Raw genomic sequence first — 21,577 nt, forward strand, 5'->3', positions numbered from 1 at the left:
CCTGTAATTTTTCACTTGGTAGTGTTAATAATCTGTTAATGTTGGAAGTACTTAGCTGACACATCCTGAGCATTAGCCTGGTTCGTGGTAATTGGCTTTATTAAATCAACTCTGGAATTTTAGAGGCACCTCCTGCTGCACTTGTAATTGAGGTGTCCCACTCAGACTTAACAAAACTGCAGCCATATCTTTCGACGTATTTAGGACCTGGATTAGTCTAATATAAGATTCGGGAGGGCCAGGGATTTCTGCTGGAATCCCAGTGTCTACTTATTTATTACCTGGTTCGTGCTGAGCAGGTTTTGGTCATTTGTTCTATATAGTTTCCAGAAATAGCCTAGACATTGTAGTGAGTCAGAGTGGTCAGGAAGTGGTTTTCAAACTTTAGTGTGTGTCCCCATCACCTAGAGTGTTGCCTAAAATGCAAATTCCTGGGCACCGCCCCCTGGAGATGTGGTACCATGAGCGTGGGGAATCTGCATTTTATCCAGGTAGTTCTGAGGCAAGTGGTCTAGTGACAACCCTCTGAGAAACATGTGTGTAGGAAATGTAGGTACAAGCAGGCTGCCTCGTGGGTGTCAGACCTGTGCACATGTAGGCTTCCCTGTTCCGAAGGGCCCTGCACATGGCTTGTTGTTCTTCTCTTAGCTTCTTGAATTGTTAATAATTTAAGCAGTTCTGCATTTCCATTTTCCCCCGAGGCCTGCAAATTATACAGCCAGTGCTCTATACAAGATTTTATTGGGTGTTACTGAAATTGTGTTTCTTGGTACCTGTGAATTGCAATTATTCAATAATGATTTCTTCTTTGTGTTCAGCTGAAATGCCAAGACCACTTCTAAACTTTAGAAGTCAATGAGTGTCATTCATCATAGGACATGGAATAGGAAGTCCTAATAGTATGATTTTTTTTCTCTCAAGACAATTAAATACTTATTCCTAGTCTTGAACATAGAAGCCTATGTTTATGTCATTCTGATACACTATTTCCTTTTCTCTTAGGATGGCACAAAACAGAAAAGAGAACGGAAAAAGACAGTCTCATTCAGCAGCATGCCAACGGAGAAGAAGATCAGCAGTGCGAGTGACTGCATCAACTCAATGGTCGAGGGTTCAGAGCTCAAAAAGGTCCGCTCCAACTCCAGAATTTACCATAGGTATTTTCTATTGGATGCCGACATGCAGAGCCTGAGGTGGGAACCATCCAAGAAGGATTCCGAGAAGGCCAAGATTGATATTAAATCCATCAAGGAAGTGAGAACAGGAAAGAACACAGACATATTCCGCAGCAATGGCATTTCTGACCAGATATCTGAAGATTGTGCGTTTTCCATCATATATGGCGAGAACTATGAGTCACTTGATTTGGTCGCCAACTCGGCAGATGTTGCGAACATCTGGGTCACGGGACTGCGGTACCTAATTTCTTATGGAAAACATACACTTGATATGTTAGAAAGTAGCCAGGACAACATGAGGACTTCCTGGGTTTCGCAGATGTTTAGTGACATTGATGTAGATAACCTCGGACACATAACTCTGTGTAATGCGGTGCAGTGCATCAGAAACCTCAATCCTGGCTTAAAAACCAGCAAAATTGAGCTTAAGTTCAAAGAATTGCACAAATCCAAGGACACAGCTGGTACTGAAGTGACAAGGGAAGAATTTGTTGAGGTTTTCCATGAGCTTTGTACGAGACCCGAAATCTATTTCCTTTTAGTTCAGTTTTCAAGCAATAAAGAATTCCTTGATACCAAGGACCTTATGATGTTTCTTGAGGCAGAGCAGGGTGTGGCACACATAAATGAGGAAATAAGCCTTGAAATCATTCACAAATATGAGCCATCCAAAGAGGGCCAGGAAAAGGGCTGGCTCTCCATAGACGGGTTCACTAACTACCTTATGTCCCCCGACTGTTACATATTTGACCCGGAACATAAGAAGGTCTGCCAGGATATGAAGCAGCCTTTGTCTCATTACTTTATAAACTCATCTCATAATACCTACTTAATAGAGGATCAGTTCCGAGGCCCCTCTGATATCACAGGGTACATCCGGGCTCTTAAAATGGGTTGCCGGAGCGTTGAATTAGACGTATGGGACGGGCCAGACAACGAGCCTGTCATCTACACGGGCCACACCATGACCTCTCAGATAGTCTTCCGCAGCGTCATTGACATTATCAACAAGTACGCGTTCTTCGCCTCAGAGTACCCGCTCATCTTGTGCTTAGAGAACCACTGTTCCATTAAGCAGCAGAAGGTGATGGTCCAGCACATGAAGAAGATTTTAGAAGACAAGCTCTATACAACATCCCCCAACGTGGAGGACACCTACCTCCCATCCCCAGACGTCCTGAAAGGGAAGATCCTCATCAAAGCGAAGAAGCTGTCCTCCAGCTGCTCTGGGATGGAAGGAGACGTGACGGATGAAGATGAAGGAGCAGAAATGTCTCAGAGGATGGGGAAGGAGAACATGGAGCAGCCCAACAGCGCGCCTGCGAAGCGGTTTCAGCTCTGCAAAGAGCTGTCCGAGCTGGTGAGCATCTGCAAGTCAGTCCAGTTCAAGGAATTCCAGGTGTCCTTCCAGGCTCAGAAGTACTGGGAGGTCTGCTCGTTCAACGAAGTGCTCGCCAGCAAGTACGCCAACGAGAATCCGGGGGACTTTGTCAACTACAACAAGCGCTTTCTCGCCCGGGTTTTCCCCAGCCCCATGAGGATTGACTCCAGCAACATGAACCCTCAAGATTTTTGGAAATGTGGTTGTCAGATCGTGGCCATGAACTTTCAGACGCCGGGCCTGATGATGGATCTGAACATCGGCTGGTTCAGTCAGAACGGGAACTGTGGCTACGTCCTCCGGCCAGCCATCATGAGGGAGGAGGTCTCCTTCTTCAGCGCCAACACGAAAGACTCGGTCCCTGGCGTCTCACCTCAGCTGCTTCACATCAAGATCATCAGCGGGCAGAACTTCCCCAAACCCAAGGGGTCCGGTGCCAAGGGTGACGTGGTGGATCCTTATGTCTACGTGGAAATTCACGGCATCCCTGCCGACTGTGCAGAACAGAGGACAAAAACCGTGCACCAGAACGGAGACACTCCCATCTTTGACGAAAGCTTTGAATTTCAAATCAACCTCCCGGAACTGGCCATGGTGCGCTTTGTGGTACTAGACGATGACTACATTGGGGACGAATTTATCGGCCAGTACACGATTCCCTTTGAATGTTTACAGACGGGCTACCGCCACGTGCCCCTGCAGTCGCTGACTGGGGAGGTCCTAGCACACGCCTCTTTGTTCGTCCACGTGGCGATTACTAACCGAAGAGGAGGAGGGAAACCTCACAAAAGGGGCCTTTCTGTGAGGAAAGGGAAGAAGTCCAGGGAATACGCATCTTTGAGAACACTGTGGATTAAAACTGTAGACGAGGTATTCAAGAATGCCCAGCCCCCTATACGGGATGCCACAGATCTGAGAGAGAACATGCAGGTACGTTCGTGTGTTTCAGCATTTACCCAGTGGTTTTCCTTCTTAGTGCATGCACGTAGTTCATGAATATATTGGAGAGCTTTTTTTTTTTTTTGCCATAGTATATTTGATTTTAAATTATTTGTAAATTCCAGTTGCTTATTAGAATTTTTACCACTAGTCTCATTTTTTTTTATCATTTAGATTTTCAAAACCATAGTTGGTATTGAGAATATTGATAACATGATCAAATCAACCAGCCCCCTTGTTGTCTCACACTCCACATGTTAGTCCCTTTTAATTAATGCTTAATAGCACCCCATATTTTTCTGGTAGTGTATATGGGAATCTCTGGGGTTTTTTTCTGGATATTCCTTAGCTGGGACACAAATTGATGACCTATTAGAATGAAAGGGATGTGTTCCAGTTCTTTTTTATGGAGCTGTTCTGTGAGGAAAATGGCAATAAATAAGCCAATGTGTTTGCCTTTTGAGCCTCCTCTGGATTGTAGGAGGACAGCTATTTAATTGTTTAAGTAAAAGGCGGGTGGTGTGTGTATCAATTATAAGCCTAATGATTGCCACTGAATTATATAATGGCTAAAAGCAATCAGGGATGATGTATATAATTAAGGATCGTCCACCTGTCTGGCAGTATCTAGGACCCATGAGTGACGCAGAAGTGGGCAGTGAGGGGATTTCACAGGGAGACCAGCCCTAACCCATCCCTGAGTGAAAAGTGCTGTGAGCATGACAGCTGCTCAGTATGTGTTTATTTAATAAATGTGTATTAGCTGATGATATGTGTGTGTGATTATACAGGGTGGGGCAAAAGTCAGTGTACAGCTGTGAGTACATGAAACACAGTTTCTTCTTGTATTATTATTTATTAATTATTGTATTAGTTTTTCATCCAAACGACTGCAAACCTACTTTTGCCCCACCCTATATATATATATCACTATTATAAGAAGAATGCCACCAGCAAGTAAAATATAACTCAAAAAATTCAATATATTTCACTCTCCTACCAATTCTATGGATACTTCATTAATAACAAGACCTTCCCTCAATAGAGAAATTTTATTCTCTTTCAAAATAAAAGCATACCAGCAATGTGAAGGGTTTTCTTCTACTTCTGAGGATGAGAATGGCTTGGTAAACTCTGAGCTCTGAGCCAGCCCCTCGGAAGGCTGTGGGGACCTGGCAGAGCTGGGGCGTCATCTTTCCAGAACCTGTGTCTGCACTGGGCCAGACAGAGCAGCTGGTGGTGATGTGCCGCGAACACCACGCGCAGCAGCCTAGGCCACAGGAGGCACAGTGAGCACACAGAGACTTTAGCTGGGGGCAGGCAAGGAAGGGAAGTGGACCCAGACTGTAAGCAGACGGATAAACAAGCAGGACAACTGCCCACACAGCAAGAGCCATGAGGAAAGTAAACGGCGGTGAGGGTGATGCAGAGACTCCCCTCAGACGTGACAGTTGTGATTTATTGCTGTAAGCAGTCAGCACTGAAGTGCTCTTGAGCCAGATGACATATAGTGTGATGTTCATGTTTAAAGCAATATTAATAAAAAGAAAATGTTTAAAAACATTTTTAAAAGATAAAACTAAAATGTGCTGCTCATTTTTAAGAACCAGAGAATTGGAAAGAGGAAGCACAGGGGTCGGCAGGCCCAGATCTCCCCCACCTTCTCGCCACTGGCCTCCCTGCCCAGTGTGCCTGGAGTAACAGCCTGGCTCATTTTTATTAGAATTTACCTGCTTTTAGAGCATACTGATTAAAATTACAGATTTTAAGTAAAATATTGACTCCTTCACTTCCCAGCTGTGTGGCCTTAGACAAATAACAGAGGCTATAGCAGAGGCTGTTTCGTCATCCACAATGGGCTTGTTGAGAGGAGTAAATGAGGTGATTTGTAGCAAATACTCCTGCTATCGCCTTGCACTGGATAAGTGCCCAGAGACTGCCAACTCAGGGCATTGGGCAGTGTTGCAGGGCTTTCTGTAACAGGTATTTTACTGGCCCGCCTCTGGTGAGTAGGAAAAAGAAGGGGCAGTGAGAGAAGCATTGAGGTCCCTGGAGGCACTAAGCGGGGAAGGCCGTGGGTAACCAAGGTCTCCCTCTGGGCAGACCTCACCAGACCCGCAGCATCCTCCAGGTTCCTGTAGCTTTGGAGCCAGCAGGCATTAACAGGTGAGAGACTCAGGCTCCTGCCTCACAAATATCCTTTCCTCCTTGAATGGCTGGCATGCTTGGTACTTATTTTAAGCCCGAAACTCTGAATGCAGAGGCCGATCATTTTTGTCTCCTCATAATTGCTTAACAGCCTCAGCACTGCTCTGAACTTTGATCAGAAAAGAGGCTTTGCCCTTGGGAAGAATTTAACTTGTTTGCAGTTTCTGTAATTTTGATAAATAGGTATTATAGACATCCATAACTGTATTTACTTTGGAAAACAGCCAGTTTTCCCAGGATGAAAAAATCGATAGCCCACTCTGTCATGGCACTGCTAACAACTGTCCTACTGGGCACTTCAGGTATAATCAAGTATAACCATGAGGAATTAAAATCTCGGATTAATTACAAAGTGCGTCCTTCCTTTCTGCCTCAGAATGCCGTGGTGTCCTTCAAGGAGCTGTGTGGCCTCTCCTCCGTGGCCAACCTCATGCAGTGCATGGTGGCCGTGTCCCCCCGCTTTCTGGGCCCGGATAACGCACCCCTGGTGGTCCTGAATCTCAGCGAGCAGTACCCCACGATGGAGCTGCAGGGGATCGTGCCTGAGGTGTTAAAGAAGATCGTAACAACTTACGACACGGTGAGTCGTTCTGTACGTAGACGTGGCCTGCGGGAGCGGGGTGTCAAGGTAAAACTCCAGATAATTAACAGCTCTTGCTGAGGTGTGCTCTCCTACTTCATGTCATTGACCTCTGCTGGGAAAACTACCCTCTGACCTGCGGGGTTGGAAGGAGTTTAGTCTTTCAGAGTTGTTTTAGAAAGCAGGATGCGGAGACTTTTGCCTCAATTGGATTCGAAAATAGATTGCTTTCTAATAACTATACCTGAATAGGTTTGTAAAGGATACACTATTTCCACATACATACAGTAAAGAGTATGTTTTATCTTCCTCTGCAACCAGCCATGGATTCACTCATGTTGTTTTGTTTTCATTTTCAAACTGGTAAAGGTGAGACATTGATGCTTAATTAAGTACATGTTAAGTGCCAAAGGGGCAGGTGCTTCCGTCACAAGCTCTGTCCGTGCAGTGGTTTTCTTTCGCACAGCAGGTGCTCCGAGACACCTATAGTCTGTGACCAGCGGAGCATTAATGCCATGTCCTCGGGGGACCTGGGATATCACAGATTTGCTCTTACTGGGGAATCTGCCATTTTCTTAGTCACATCCTGCTCTTAATGTATTTTGTGACTTATCGTAACTGAAAGGGAAAATTTAGTGGGTGAGCTACATCCATTTTAGCCTCACCATGTAGTTGAAGCTCTCCGAACTCATGAGTGCTGGCAGCTGCTCTCCAGCCTGTCAAGGTTAAGGTTGGTGTGGGACCCTCCTGCCCAGTTAGGCCAGGCCGCCACCCCTTGCTGTTCAGGGTGTGCTGGGGGGCAGGAGGCCTCCCCTCCTCCTCGTTGAATGCACAAACTAAGCCCACAGAGCACGAGGCTTCTGCCCTAGCCTGCCTCGGTCAAAACCTAAACAAGATTGCTATCGTGGACTTCAGCAAAAATGGTTTTAAGTGTTTTGTAAATTGATCTTAAAGCAGCAATTCAGAAGGATTTGTACAATTCAAGGGAAAGGAAGAAACACCTTAGGTCAGCGTTTCCCACAGTGTGTACTGAGGAACCTTGGCTTTTTAGGATGTTAGTAAATGTCACATGGGATCTAAGGTTCCACGGTGAAACAATCTGGGGAAATACTGGTTTGAACACATTAATCAGATGCCTTCATGGCAGGGCTTCTCGGGGCCTTTTATTTGCTGGCACAATGCATTCCCGAGAGGGCGATGGACATAGTATGCCCTATTTCACAGATTGACTGGACTGTGAGGTACTATATTCAAACACAAAATTTCCGAAGAACTTTTGTTCTTGATTTTCTTCACTTCTAGGAAGTAAAAGTCAGAAGAATGGAATGTTTTAAATAGCTTATCAGTTCATACCTTTAAAAAAGTGGTATTTGACCTCTTTCATTTGATCTTTTTCTTACACAATAGCCACACTTCGTAGCAGATGCTTTTTATCCCTGCTATTTCCAGCTTAGAGTTCATGGTTGTAAAAAGCTATAAAGGACTGAACACTGCACACTGCAGGCAAAATCCAGAGAGTCAGCTAACATCTGAGAGTCCACAGATGGAGGGCAGGCCAGGGCATGTACCTGATAAACGTTGGGGAGCAGTGTGCTGCCCTGTCCTCCGGGAACGTCCAGTCTACTGGAACGTAGTGGAGGCAGCTGGGAGTGAAATCAACACAGGAAGCTTATGCTAAGATTCCTTAGATCCCATGTGACATTCACTAACATCCTAAAAAACCAAGGTTCCTCAGAATGCACTGTGGGAAATGATGACCTGAGGTGTTTCTTCCTTACAATTGAATTGAAGATGCAGTTGTAGGGAGTTGGGGGCATGAGGGGCGGGGTGGGGGTAACAGGGAAAAGAGGTAAATGTGGAAAAGTTTAGACAGCTCTTTCATGCTATGACCCAGGCTCCCTAGTTGATTCCCAACTCTTTAAGTTTTGTATTTATAAATGCTTTTTAATCTTAAGCCGCTAGATATATTACAGAACTATAATATTTCACTGACCCAAATCTGACATGACTTACCCCCTTAGGGGTAAGTGGCAGTTTGTGGCAGTCACACAGTGACATTTCTTCATGGGGACCTTCCTGAGGAGAGCTTCCTGTGAGTGGGATGAGAGTTGCCCTATGCAGGTGATAACAGGGTAGACTGGAAAAGGGTCCGTCCCCAGGACTTGGTCCTGGGGCAGAGTGCCCGTCCAGCGCAGGAGGGTGGCACTAGGTTCTCGGCCTGGGTATTAGCCCTCGTCCAGTCTGTTCTGTTATCGTCTCCGTAGGGCACCAACCACAGTATTGGGCAGAGGAATCGCTCAGTGTTCCTTAGTTTCTCTTCCTGGTAGTTGATAACACTTATTAGGTAACTCTTATTTGCGTATAATGTTAACAATGTGCATTGTTGTAGAAGTGATAAGACAGAAGGTATTAGCTTGTTTACTTTTTTAAATTGTTAGATGATTCTTATGTGATCTCTAATCGAAATCGCTGTGCTCCTAGCTTTATTGATTTGCTCTGCTTTTAATTCCACCTGATAAGTTAAGCTATAAAATATTTACAATGAATTCAAATTATTGTGATTCCAACTTTAAAAATTGGAATTTTGATATAACTCTTGCAATATTTTGCAGTCCTTTGTTAGTGACTTACCAGTCTCTCACCTTGTGACAATGGTTGAATATTGATGGGAAATGAGCTATGGCCTGGCACAGCCTGTAACGTTAACTATAGATATTTATTTATTTATTTAAAATATATTTTATTTTTTACAGTGAGGAAGAGAGAGGGATAGAGAGTTAGAAACATCGTGATGAGAGAATCATCGATCAGCTGCCTCCTGCACACCCCTTACTGGGGATGTGCCCACAACCAAGGTACAAGCTCTTGACTGGAATCAAACCTGGGACCTCTCAGTCCGCAGGCCGACGCTCTATCCACTGAGCCAAACCGGTTTTGGCAGGCCTTTATTTTTGTATTATTGTGTTGAACTTAACCTAAAATTAACCCTAGAAATCAGATCTTATTTCAGCTTGTTGACTTCCCATCTGTAATTAGGAGATTGCAAATGAGAAGTGAGGGCAGCGTAGGAAATCCCCTGCAGAGCTTCTTGTCCCTGCCATCTGCACGCTGAAGCCTCGCCCCCCGAAGGGTGGCCCGGTGTCTCCTCGGGGCACAGAAGTGTGCTAATGCTGTTGAGATTGTGATGATTGTTCAGAGTCTAAACTCTTATTAAGAAGCTAGTTTATCGGGAATATGCCAGTGTCTGAGAGAAAAGAGACTGCGGATAAGGAATTGATGATGGAAATGCGAACGTGTAAGCCCGTGTGAAGACCAGAAAGTGCCACACATCCCAATTTTCCTGAGATGACTCTGTCAAAACACCTGCTGCCCCTGGGTCATTATTAACAACTCTCCTTCTAGCTCTTAAAAGTGTCACTATGCAGATTATTAGTTGTATGTACACCATTCCTGTGGCCCTCGATTGTTCTAAGCAGTGTTTCCCAAAGTGTGCTACGCGTACCCCCAGGGGTACGGGAAGAGTTTGGTGAGGGTACGCGTTGCACCGGAGTTTGGTGGGGATATGCACTGCACCGTGCTTAGCTGCACCTAATTCTACGTTCTCATGAGTACGAAGGGTACTCAGCGTTACGAAAATTATAGAAGGGGTACACATATGTCAAAAGTTTGGGAAACACTGTATTGCCATCAACAAACAGATCGTCACTGCTGCCCCAACGGTGGTCTTACCCTATTTGTGATACCTTCTTGGTCCTGGAAGTGGTGAGGTGCAGGCCTGGGACCTACCATATTTTTCGGACCATAAGACGCTCCGGACCATAAGACGCACCAGTTTTTAGAGAAGGGAAATGAAGAAAAAAAGATTCTGAAACAAATAGTGTCCTAAAATATTTTATGTGCATTAAAACCCAACATCACAGTCATAAACACATGTAATCAACCCTGTACAGTAAACAGCAGCATTTAGAACCATTTTAGAGCCGGGCAAGCACACAGAGACCACACAGAGCCGGGCAAGTAAAAAAACTTTTTTTTTAAAGTATATGTGTAGGCTATATTTGGACCATAAGACGCAGGGACTTTTCCCCCCCACTTCTGGGGGAAAAAAAGTGCGTCTTATGGTCCGAAAAATACCGTAGTTCAGGAAGGCAGGTGACAAAGCCGTTCAGTGTTGTACACTGAGAATTTGTTAAGAGGATAGAGCTCGTGTTGTATTCATATCTCTGTAAGGCTTTTTTTTAAAGGAAAAATGGTGGTTTCTTGATTTTCTATAATTTTCATATTGTACGATTTACTGATTATAATTGAATTGAAGATGCAGTTGTGGGGAGGGAAAAGGAGAGAGGGGAAAAGAAAATGATGCCCACCTCTGTTAGGCAGTCTGGTTGTGCTTCTACACAGCGGTGGACTCCCGGGCAGTGCCATCTGTTCAGAGATTATACATGAATTCATTCCTATGATTGCAGTTCCTTTGTTTGTTCTCTGGGGAATCTACTTATCCAACAGAACAGTATTTTTTTTTTAAATCTCAAAAGGAGCAAGATGCTTTGTCTAAGAGGATGTTATTTGCTCTTTGTGGATTTTTTGATATAAGTTACTGTCCCTTCTAACTCATAACTTTAAATATTACTTAAATAGAAGCAAGATTTTTTTTCAATCAAATATGCGAAATGAAGGATTTTTTCTTAGACCTGGTGGTAGTTTGCATACATCAAGGACACTGCTTTATGTTGTTGTTTGTGGTTTTGTGTGTTTTGTCTTGCTTAATACAGTGGAGAAATAAACCATACGTCAGAATTTATGGAGTTTGCCCATCTGGACCAAACCAGAGATGATATGTCACACGGTTACTGTTGCTCTCCATCTCCTTTGTGACGCTTCTTATCACTCTCCTGCCTCAGAACCTGACATTAAAGCTTTTTTTAATTGGAGGTGTCAACTTTCCCAACTTTTGTAACTATTAAAATGAAAGGCCAGATAGAGTATTATGCTGTAGAATAAGACTGAGCTAAAAAGGGGGGAGGGAGGGAGGAGTGACATTTCAAAATAGAAGTGTCACTGGCTGGACCTTCCCTTTCACTGAATTAAGCTACAGCCTTTGGGGTTCTGCTCTTCCCTCTATAGCAGAATAGGGCCTCCCCCCCCCTTTTTTATTTTAGCTCAATCTTATTCTAGCCATTGCTTTTTAAAGGAGTAGAATACCTCCAAGTTTGGCCATGGCCGCTACCAGGCAGTGATGGGGAGCAGAGCATTCATAGGACCACTTAGGAAAGACTGATTGCAAAGGAAGAAGGAGCCTAATGGCAGGAACAGATTGTGAAGCTGGTGAGGTCTCAATGAAAAATATTTTCCAGTGGAAACAAACAAAGAAAAAACAAAAGCAATTTCTCTGTAGTTATCAAAACCATGCAGTGGAGCCGCTCCAGAACAGCTGCCAAGCGGATGGAAAGGGAAAGGGAAAGGAATGCTCCAAGGAATGTGATGAGAGCATTGCGTGTGTCATCAGATCAGGCGTGGTCAGCCGCCTCTCAGGAATCAGATGTGGGATATGGGGACTTTTGGAAGATAGTCCTTCAGGGTGATTATCAGACTTTGTCTCTGATCCAGAATTCTAGGTGTACATGTCTCCACGGAAACCAATGAGAAACACATTTACATACACACACACGCACACACGCACACACACACACACACACACACACACACACACACACACACGCACAAAGTGCCCGTGTCAGTACTAAGCTATGAACACTTGGGGGAAAAGGAGCATCTAGGGCTGGCGGTTCTCTGGAAAGAGACGCCATCATAAAGCTGTTTTTCACATTGAAGTTGATACCCAAGTCTAAGACCTCTGGGAGGTCAGAGATGAAAACTCAGTGGGGATCAGCACATTGTCCGATGTTGTTTCCAGACAAGAGATGATAAGTGGTATGAAGCCAGCCACGTGCCATCTGTCATAGGAAGTCTGATTTGATGTTCTAAGTACTGGTAAGCCGGACGTACCAGCGAGGTGCTGGTAAATGAGAAGGGGGTGCCTCCTGGTGGCATCATGTCAGCTTGTGGGGGGACTTCATTTGAACGAAGGCCAAGTGGTTTGGGGCCAAGTGTTCGTTGGGGTCTCCAATGTTTTACTTTTCTGTTAAAGCTTTGCTATTGCTTTCTAAAGGGATAGAGCAAGCTTGCTTGTTTTTATTTTTTTATATATATTTTTAATTGATTTTTTACAGAGAGGAAGAGAGAGGGATAGACAGTTAGAAACATCGATGAGAGAGAATCATCGACAGCTGCCTCTTGCACACCTCCTTCTGGGGATGTGCCCGCAACCAAGGTACATGCCCTTGACCGGAATCGAACCTGGGACCTTTCAGTCTGCAGGCCGACGCTGTATCCATTGAGCCAAACCGGACTCAGCAGCTTGCTTGTTTTTAAAACACTCTATTTCCCTGTATCTGGTAGGAAATATGTATAAAGTATGTCTGAAACCTAAAGCTCCAGAAAAGTTAGGGAACTTCCTTCTGAATCTGTGTGTGAGGCAAAAGAACACTATTGCATCTTTGACAGAATAAGATCATTACAGAGCTGTAACCCTCTTTCTTCCTCTGTAAGAGCGGAGGAGTCACTTCCTGTGTTCCCACCAAATCCCACATTGGTTTTGCTCTTGTAAAATTCCTTCAAAGTTTATTTTTGATATATTCTCTTCTTGACTGCAAGTGCTTTGTTGTTGTTTCTGCAGAGGCTAAGGATACTTCCTGGAGTTGTTTGCTAAGTTCTTCTTTCTGTCAAGGACCCCTAGAGAAGACGAAAAAAAGGGACCAATTACATCTCTCAAATTCTGTGTTTTCTCTATTTTCTCTACAGTTCTTTTGGTCAGTCGCTATATACACTGGCAGCTTTTCAAAACTGTGAGGAAGCCTTTAGCTTCCTCATCCTAGTTTACTCACTAACTTTTTGTCCCTATTAGATTTTGAATAAATAAACTTTAATTGAGCGGACGAGGCAATGCTGGCTGGCTTTCCATTCTGTGGCCATCATCCTAATTCAGCTTCTCATCCCCTTAGGTCTGTGTGGCCGGGTTCGAGTTCAGAATTCACAGTTAACTCAGATGGCAAAGGAAATGTATCTTTTCCGTCTCTCTTAGTGGGAGATGGGTATTCCTAAATCTTCATTTAGTTTGGTAAATCTGATCTGTTGCGTTATTTTACAATGTCCACTTTGGACTGTAAATGCTCAGCTCTTCAGGGAAAATGCTCAGTCTTTCAGACTTTCTTTCCCTCTGCTCCTCTGCAAAGCAGCCTCTGGGTGCCTGGAGGGGAACAGGTGCAGATGTCTGTCTGTCTGTCTCCTTTCTGTGTCCTCACCTCTCACTCCCCATTCACCTTGAGTTTGGTCCATGTGGTGGCATAAGTTCCCAGCTCCATTTCCAATCACTCAGGATGCCAGAGGTGGCCTCCCCCGTAATTATCAGTAAGAGGTACAGGGTCGCCTAAGACCATGGGAAAACACAGATATTTACATTACGAGTCATAACAGTAGCAAAATTACAATTATTTCGATGTAGCAATGAAAATAATTTTATGGTTGGGGGTCACCACAACATGAGGAACTGTATTAAAGGGTCGAGGCATTAGAAAGGTTGAGAACCACTGTGGTAGAGGGTAAGAACCTGACTATGTGGTTCTATTTATTTTTATGACTTTTATACTGTATCCAAGTGGTGATTTGGGTGAGAGCAGGAGAGAGCCATATTACTCTGCATATAATTTGCATAATGTCTTTATCTTTTCATGGAGATTCACCTCAGCAATTGCAGGTTAATTAAACTTGAAATTTGCTCTGCTCCTTTCCCCTTTTCCTGCCCTGCTCCTTCCCCCTCCATCCGGGAGCTGCAAACCCGTAGAGCAGCCTGGGTAGCGGAAGGGGCGGTTCCTTTCTCCTTGACAGAGCCTCACTAGCACACCTGTCGTTTTGGTGGGAACCTGAATGAAAATCTAATTTGACCTTTAAATCTGAGAAGTGTCTTTGTTTTTACAAGGTAGCTGCTCCTCACCCAGGCTCTGAAACTCGCTGTTTGAATAGGTGGAAAGCCCCCAAGGCAAAATGATTTATAAAATATGGCGATGTATGTGGGAAAATAGCTTTACAGGATCCCCATACACCTTTGTTACTGCCGTGGCCACCAGAGTACAGCGTCCCCTCCCCTCTGCGTTTGTCCTGTGGACTGTAGGAAAAATAAACTCCCTGAAAGTCCCCCTAGAGAAATACCTGGCCGCCTCAGAGGGGAGCACGAGGTAGAGTTAGAGGTACAATGTGACAGCTTTCAGAACTAGACCAGCTAAAGGGATTCTATTGTGATCGTCAAAATAAATAGAGGCAGAGTACCTGGACTGTTGTTAGGTGAGCAATATTCTTGAAGCATTTTGGAACAGTGGCATTCCTTCAGTGGGTTTGGATAGATAAACAACGTATGTTAAGCCTAATAATTGTCAAGAAAGGGAAAACAGCCGAAACCAGTTTGGCTCAGTGGTAGAGCGTCGGTCTGCGGACTGAAAGGTCCCAGGCTCGATTCTGGTCAGGGGCATGTACGTTGGTTGAGGGCACATCCCCAGTAGGGGGTGTGCAAGAGACAGCTGGTCGGTGTTTCTCATCGACGTTTCTAGCTCTCTATCTCTCTCCCTTCTTCTCTGTAAAAAATCAATAAAAATATATTTAAAAAAAAAGAAAAGAAAAGAAAAAAAAAGGGAAAACAGGAGGGGGAGGGAATAACTTTAAGGACATGAACCTCATGCATGTATACCTCTAGCAATTCATATTTTCCAGAATCAGAATTGTTTTATTTGCTCTCAAAACATGCATCAAACACTATTAATACTATACTGCCTTTTACAAATACAAAGTTTTGACAGCATCCAGAATTGTTTGACGCTAATGGCTGAAATCATTTCTGTAGTGTCTGCAGAGTGGAATCATCTCTACATCTCATTTTGTGGATGTGATTGTCCTCCTTTGTGGAAATCCATTCCAGACAGAAAAGTGATGATCAGAGACACAAAGAGCCTAATTGGCTCTCAGTGTGTGATAACTTGTACCAGTATGTCTTGATGCAGCCAGAGCTCCAAATCATTTCAGTCCCCAAAATGAAGACTAGCTGACCTAGACCGTGCATTTCACAGCTCACCGATACGTGCAGCCGGCTTCTCCACTGTTTGCCCTCTGGCTCTCGCTCACCTTGGACCCCGGGGAGAGCAAGTCCCTCCTTGTTCCTACGTGCGGGCTGGCACAGAGCGGGCTGTGCCAGCATGTGGTGGCTACATTGAAAGAGAAAGCATTGTGTTTATCTCCGTTGCTGTGAGCTTGCAGAGACGGGTAAAACTTTGGAACCCCCCCAGTGCAGGGCTCCACTTGGGAGCCCAGGTTCTCTCTGGGAACATCCCATCAATGAATGCATCTTCATTGTTTAACTTCCTTTCCCTCAAGGTGGCAACTTCTGCCCAGATGGGGAGTTGGGGATGTGAAGCCTGTGGTGTTTCTACATTCCACCTGCAAAGGTGGCTGCTTCGCCATCTGAGCCTGCTGTTTGCCCTGGTGTCTGGCTCCGTGTGTGGTTCTGACTGCTCTCCAGCAAGTTAAATGGAGATAATTTGCCTAAGTGATTACTTTAACTGTGCTGGCTTTAAAGTGCTGGCCACAGTTAGCCAATAAGAATCACAAATGGGAATTTCTTTTCCCAAGTATTTTTTTGTTAAAGATTCATTAAAGGATGAATTGTTTGTTTATTATTTCATCCCTGTTCCATTGTTGCTTATATTGAAATTAGAGTTCAGAAAACATGTACATTGCAGTGATAATGTAATTTTTTTTGTTCAGGATTTTGATGTTCTCTACATCATTTTATACATGCAAGACCCATTCATCACAGATTAACTTCTTTCTTTCTTCCCTCCCTCCTTCCTTCCCTCCTCCCTTCCTCCCTTCCTCCCTCCCTCCCTCCCTCCCTCCTTCCCTCCCTTTTTTCCTTCCTTCCTCTTTATTTTTTTGTTGTTATTCCTCACCCGAGGATATTTTTCATATATATATATATATATATATATATATATATATATATATATATATATATATATATATATTAGAGAGAATGGAAGGGAGTGGGAGAGGCTGAGAGAAACATCAATGTGAGAGAGACACATCAGTTGGTTGCCTCCTGCACACACCCTGACCAGGGCTGGGGAAGCTGCAACCTAGCCCTTGACCAGAATTGAACCCGGGACTCTTCTGTCTGCGAGCGATGCTCTGTCCACTGAGCCAAACCGGCTAGGGCTAAACTCGATTTATTGCCACCCATTGTTGTCTGGTTTAGAACGGCATATGCTTTTCCATTTAGGAATTCAGTCTGCAAGTCCAATTTGGAGTTGTATTAAAAAGGTTGAAATTACATTAGATACATGTACAGAATTGTTAGTAATGGTATATAAATAGATCATTTTGTAAATGCAACGATGAGCTCTTCTATTCTCATGGATACATATTCTTTGGATGTACAATCACATTTTAGAAGACAAATCACTAGGAAATAGGATCATTTGGATGGAATCACCTTCATAAAATAAAGCTATTGAAATAACCAGTTTATATGAAAAATCATATATTTCAGAATTGTTTTTTGAGGAAATGTAATTAGAGGCACTTGAGCTACCTTCTGGCATTTTTTCATGAGCAGTAGGCTATACTGATTTCTGAGCTTTTTCCCCCCGCTCTTTTATGTCCCTAATTATGAATGGGGGAGTAAAGGTGTTTTGCCACAGCCTATTGAGCAACGAGGCAGTGATTTTTCTCTGCAGCTAGACATATTCCTATAAATAACATTTGGGGCGGCGTAAGCTTTGAAGCCTATTTTGTCGATATGTTACACTTGGCCTCACGTTCATAAGACTGAAAAAATCCAGCACTGCCCGCGGGTTCCTTATTTCTCATTGTCACATAGGTGGGAAGGCTCACCCTCACCAAGCCTTTAATCACTCCTGCCCGGGTGGTGCCTTCCCTCTGTGGGGGATGCAGGAACTGTCCCTTGGTTCTCTATTTTAACAGCTACTGTTTTTCATTCTCATCACTTATATTCCCCCAGACTGCTGTGACATAATTAATGCCACTCACCCCACTAAAATACACACCTTTAATACCAGAAATCCGATTTTACTGCCACCCGGATTTATCAGAAATAACAGTGCCACTTAATAATGGTTTTAAAGTGCATTCTAACTTAATTAGGGCGTTTTAAATTCTTAACCATAAAAAATTACTCTCACAGTAAACTGAGTGGGTGTACAATGGGATGTGTTAAGATTTAACTCTACAAGCTTAATTATCAGTTAACTTAAAGATCACATGCTAAGTAGTTAAAAATATTTATTTCCCTACTAGACTTAGTATTAGTCAGATCATTAGGGCTAAATGTTACAGATTTTTCTATGGAGATTTTACATGTGAGACCCTTTATCTACCTATAAAAATATTTAATTCAATTTTGGTTGATAATTAGATTTTGAAAACAGTGTTGATCATTCTAGTTTTCTTTGTAATCATTACCATTCTATATTGGAGAGTGCTCAGGTGGAGTTAAACCCTCAATTATATCATTATATGGCACAAAATAATTTTAATCTTTCAACCAGTTATCTGTGCCAAAAGCAGAACAACAAACAATCTTGTTAGTACAAATGGCTCTTTGAGTATTTAGCTAAATGCAACTGGGATGGGACATAATACTTTTTAGTTGGTTTCCTAAAACTGAGCCCCGTCTTTCTTGTGAGTCTGTGAAATCCAAACCTCCGTGTCCATAAACAAAGTTTCATCCATTTCATATTCTGTGACCACTTTCCCGCTGTAGCGGCAGATCTGAGCACTTGCAGCAGAAGCTAAGCCTGAGATATGTTACTGTCTGCTCCTTCGCAGAAGTTTGCCAGCCCCACAAGAAGGATCGGGAAAAAAGGGCCTTAAGATAGTTCATTCAATGCACTGATTTGCTTTTGCCAGCTTCGGTTATGATTTTAAATATTTCACCCCTAAAATTATACACTCAGTGCATTTTGAATTTTGATCCATATGAACACCTGCCTACCTGTTAGCCCAGTAGGCGGAGAGTTCTGTAAGCACTTGAGTGCTCCGGTCCTGGGCCAGGCAGCCAGCCCCTAAATCAGTTATATACTCTTAGCATTTTAATGGCCAGGATCCCAAAGACTCGGCAGGCGGAAACCAGAAGAGGAAGGCCATGAAGAGTAAAGGTTGCTCTGATTTCTGACCCTGTACCCAAGTGAGCACGCTGTGTCAGCAGAGTTGGGTTATAATGCAATACAGTTTGTAACTACCCTGTTTCCCCTAAAATAAGACAGTGTCTTATATTAATTTTTGCTCCCAAAGATGTGCTAGGTCTTATTTTCAGGGAATGTCTTATTTTTCCACGAAGAAGAATATAGTACACATTTATTGTTAAATGAAAATAAAGGAGATTTATTACCTGTATACGGTACGGTAGTACGGTAGTTGTCAGCACAAACCAGACAAACTGTGAATCCTACAGTATCAAGAATTTACTCATTTATTCAATGACAATCATGTCATCATCTTCTGGAACATCATCATAACAATCCAATTCCTGAATTTCCTGGTGAATTTCTTGTGATTCCATTTCTTTCAGAATCAGTGGACCAAATCTCTCATGTTTAGCAATAGCACTGTCTTTAAATGAGTACTTCTTGTCAAGGTAGCCTGCTCGCAGTGCATTTGCAATGCAACTGTCAGTGATTTTCTCCCATGAATTCTTCACCCAAGTCACAACTTCTTGCAGTTTAGGTTTCACAAATTTTCTGAGACAGAGCCTGGAGGGGGTGGGGGGAGATGCCTTATATTTCACTTAGAAGAAAACCTATAAGTAGGTCTTATTTTGGGAGGATGTTTTCTTTTTGGGGAAACACGGTAAATTCACTCCTATTTAGTGAGATGCATAACCACGCTTGGTAAGAAGGCTTTAAAAAACGAGCCAAAAAACCAAGTTTGAGTGGGGTTCCTTTTCTCCGTCACTTCAAGTGGTTCTTAGGGGAGAGTAAGGGCTGGGTGGAGAAAGGGGAATTGGGTGGAGGCTCTGCGTCTTCTCTAAAAACCTCGTTTCCTCTCACCCTCCCTCACTGGGAGGAGGGGGCTTTCTCAGATCATAGCATCCAGGCCTGCTAACCACATTCTATTTAAAGCTGTCTTGTGAGGGGGAGGGGTTAGAAAGGGTACTGGAGGCAGAGACAAAACCTGTGAGGCCCTCTCCCACCAGGAGCTGGAGAAGCTGCTCTGAGGCCCCTCTGAGGATTATTCCCACACCACCCTGCCCCTCTTCATACTGTTCATTTCCTTCTTACGCTCACTGCAACCTGTAACTATACATTCGTTGGTTTGATTCCTTTTAGTAAGGTGCCTCTCTCCCCCTCCCCCAAATCTGAGCTCCGAGACGGCAGGGACAATGTGTGTCCTGTTCACCACTGGGTTCTCACCACAGAGCAGGCACTCAGAATACATGTATGCATGAATGAGTGAAAGTGACCTTGATCTCAGCTGCTGGTGTCAGGTGTTCTTTCTACCGTCTTTCTCTGTCCCAGAGTGCCTGGAGGTCCCTGAACTGGACTGACTTGTGTCGTGGTTAGGTTTGGGGGCTGGTGAGGAGGTGGTTTGTGGAGTCTTAGCCTAGATGGTTGCACTCCTGTCCGAAGGCACTGAGTGGTGGCCTTGCCAGTCCAGGAAGAGGAGGGCACCCGAAAGTCGTGGACACCCCCAGACACCCGTAGGGACCCTCCAGAGGCAGAGGGGGCTGGGCTTGGAACAGGTGAGAGGAAGGGCAGGCGTGAGGGTCCCAGGTCCCCAGATCATTGACCTCTCCCCTCGATAACTCCCTGTCCTTTACCAGGGAATCCTTTGCCCTATCTGAAATTCCTACTGGAAGGTGAATGTGTGCTAGTGCACAATCAAAGCAGGTTGAGGAAGGGGCGGGGGGGGGGAGGAGGGAGGCAGAGGTGAGGCTCCTACTTGTTCACCTGGCCAGGAGAGGAGCCAGATTCAGTGCAGCCACCAGCAGATGGGAACATCCCTCACAGGTGTGCAGTGTTCTATGATTTCTAAGTCATGCTCATAAACTGATTGTCATGGGAGCTAATAGGTGGGCCCGGGCTCCTGCTGGGTTGAGCCAGACAGTGACCTTCTCTCAGTCATTATCTCCACGCCATCTCTGACTCTAAACCGGCCCTGCTAAGCAGGCCGGGCCACACTCCTGTGCTCCTGGGGGAAGAAACCTTGAGCCACACAGCATCCGCCAGGTCTAGCCTCACCTTGAGAAACCCTTGTCTTCGTTTCATGGTTCTTCTGAGTTGACTCCTCGGGCACCTAGTGCCCAACAGAAGCCATGTCTTAGTGTGTTTTGCCAAGGCCCATGCCAATAAGTCCAGTTGTGCATTCACACAGACCATCCATCCGGGCAGGTGTGGATGGATTGTGAATACATGTGTACAAGGTTGTTCTCATGCAAAGACACTGATTAGAAGTTGGGGGCTGAAGGAGGGACCCGCCTGTAACCCTAGGAAGGTTATTTTCAACCTTTCTCCTCTCATGGCACACCTAAACTGGTTGTTAAAATTTGGCAGCACACTGCCAGGACCGGTTTGGTTCAGTGGATAGAGCGTCTGTCTGCGGACTGAAAGGTACCAGGTTCGATTCCGGTCAAGGGCATGTACCTTGGTTTCAGGCACATCCCCGGTAGGTGGTGTTGTGCAAAAGGCAGCTGATCGATGATTCTCTCTCATCGATGTTTCTAACTGACTATCCCTCTCTCTTCCTCTCTGTAAAAAATCAATAAAATATATATTTTTAAAAAAATTGACAGCACACACAAAATATGTTTTTTACTGATCTGACAAAAAAAAAAATAGGCATAATTTCTATTCATTCACCCCGGACAGCTATTGTTGTTGCCATTTTCTTTTATTTGACAACCGAAGGGAAAAGAGGTCAGTGCCCCTGACCAAATAGCCAGTTATTGCATGTTGTAAATACTCTTGGGACACCCCGGTTGAAAATCGCTGCCCTCGGAAATCGGCAAGTAGGACTGTTCCGGGGGGTGGTGCTAGCAAAGAATTGAGCCCTGGTCACAAGCAAGTCCTTGCTTTGGTACTGACTCTGCACCGGTGGGCAGGTCCGTTTCTTCATCTGAAGGGCAGGCATAGTATCCTCACCTCAGAAGGTAAGAGAGTAAATAAATAGTTC

The 21,577-nt window shown here is 44.3% G+C and overlaps 1 protein-coding gene across 2 annotated transcripts in view; it reads left to right on the top strand.

Annotated features, from left to right (window-relative positions):
* PLCL2 (phospholipase C like 2) overlaps positions 1 to 21,577 on the top strand; it is a 159,532-nt gene that overhangs the window by 96,620 nt on the left and 41,335 nt on the right. For both annotated transcript variants that reach the window (XM_036431568.2, XM_045579314.1), the window contains exons 2-3: positions 1,003 to 3,489; positions 6,083 to 6,286. In XM_036431568.2, coding sequence (XP_036287461.1) covers positions 1,003 to 3,489; positions 6,083 to 6,286 — 2,691 coding nt within the window. The remainder of the gene's footprint in view (positions 1 to 1,002; positions 3,490 to 6,082; positions 6,287 to 21,577) is intronic.

This window comes from Pipistrellus kuhlii, unplaced genomic scaffold (genome assembly GCF_014108245.1).
Source record: "Pipistrellus kuhlii isolate mPipKuh1 unplaced genomic scaffold, mPipKuh1.p scaffold_m20_p_11, whole genome shotgun sequence".
NCBI classification, from domain to species: Eukaryota; Metazoa; Chordata; class Mammalia; order Chiroptera; family Vespertilionidae; genus Pipistrellus; species Pipistrellus kuhlii.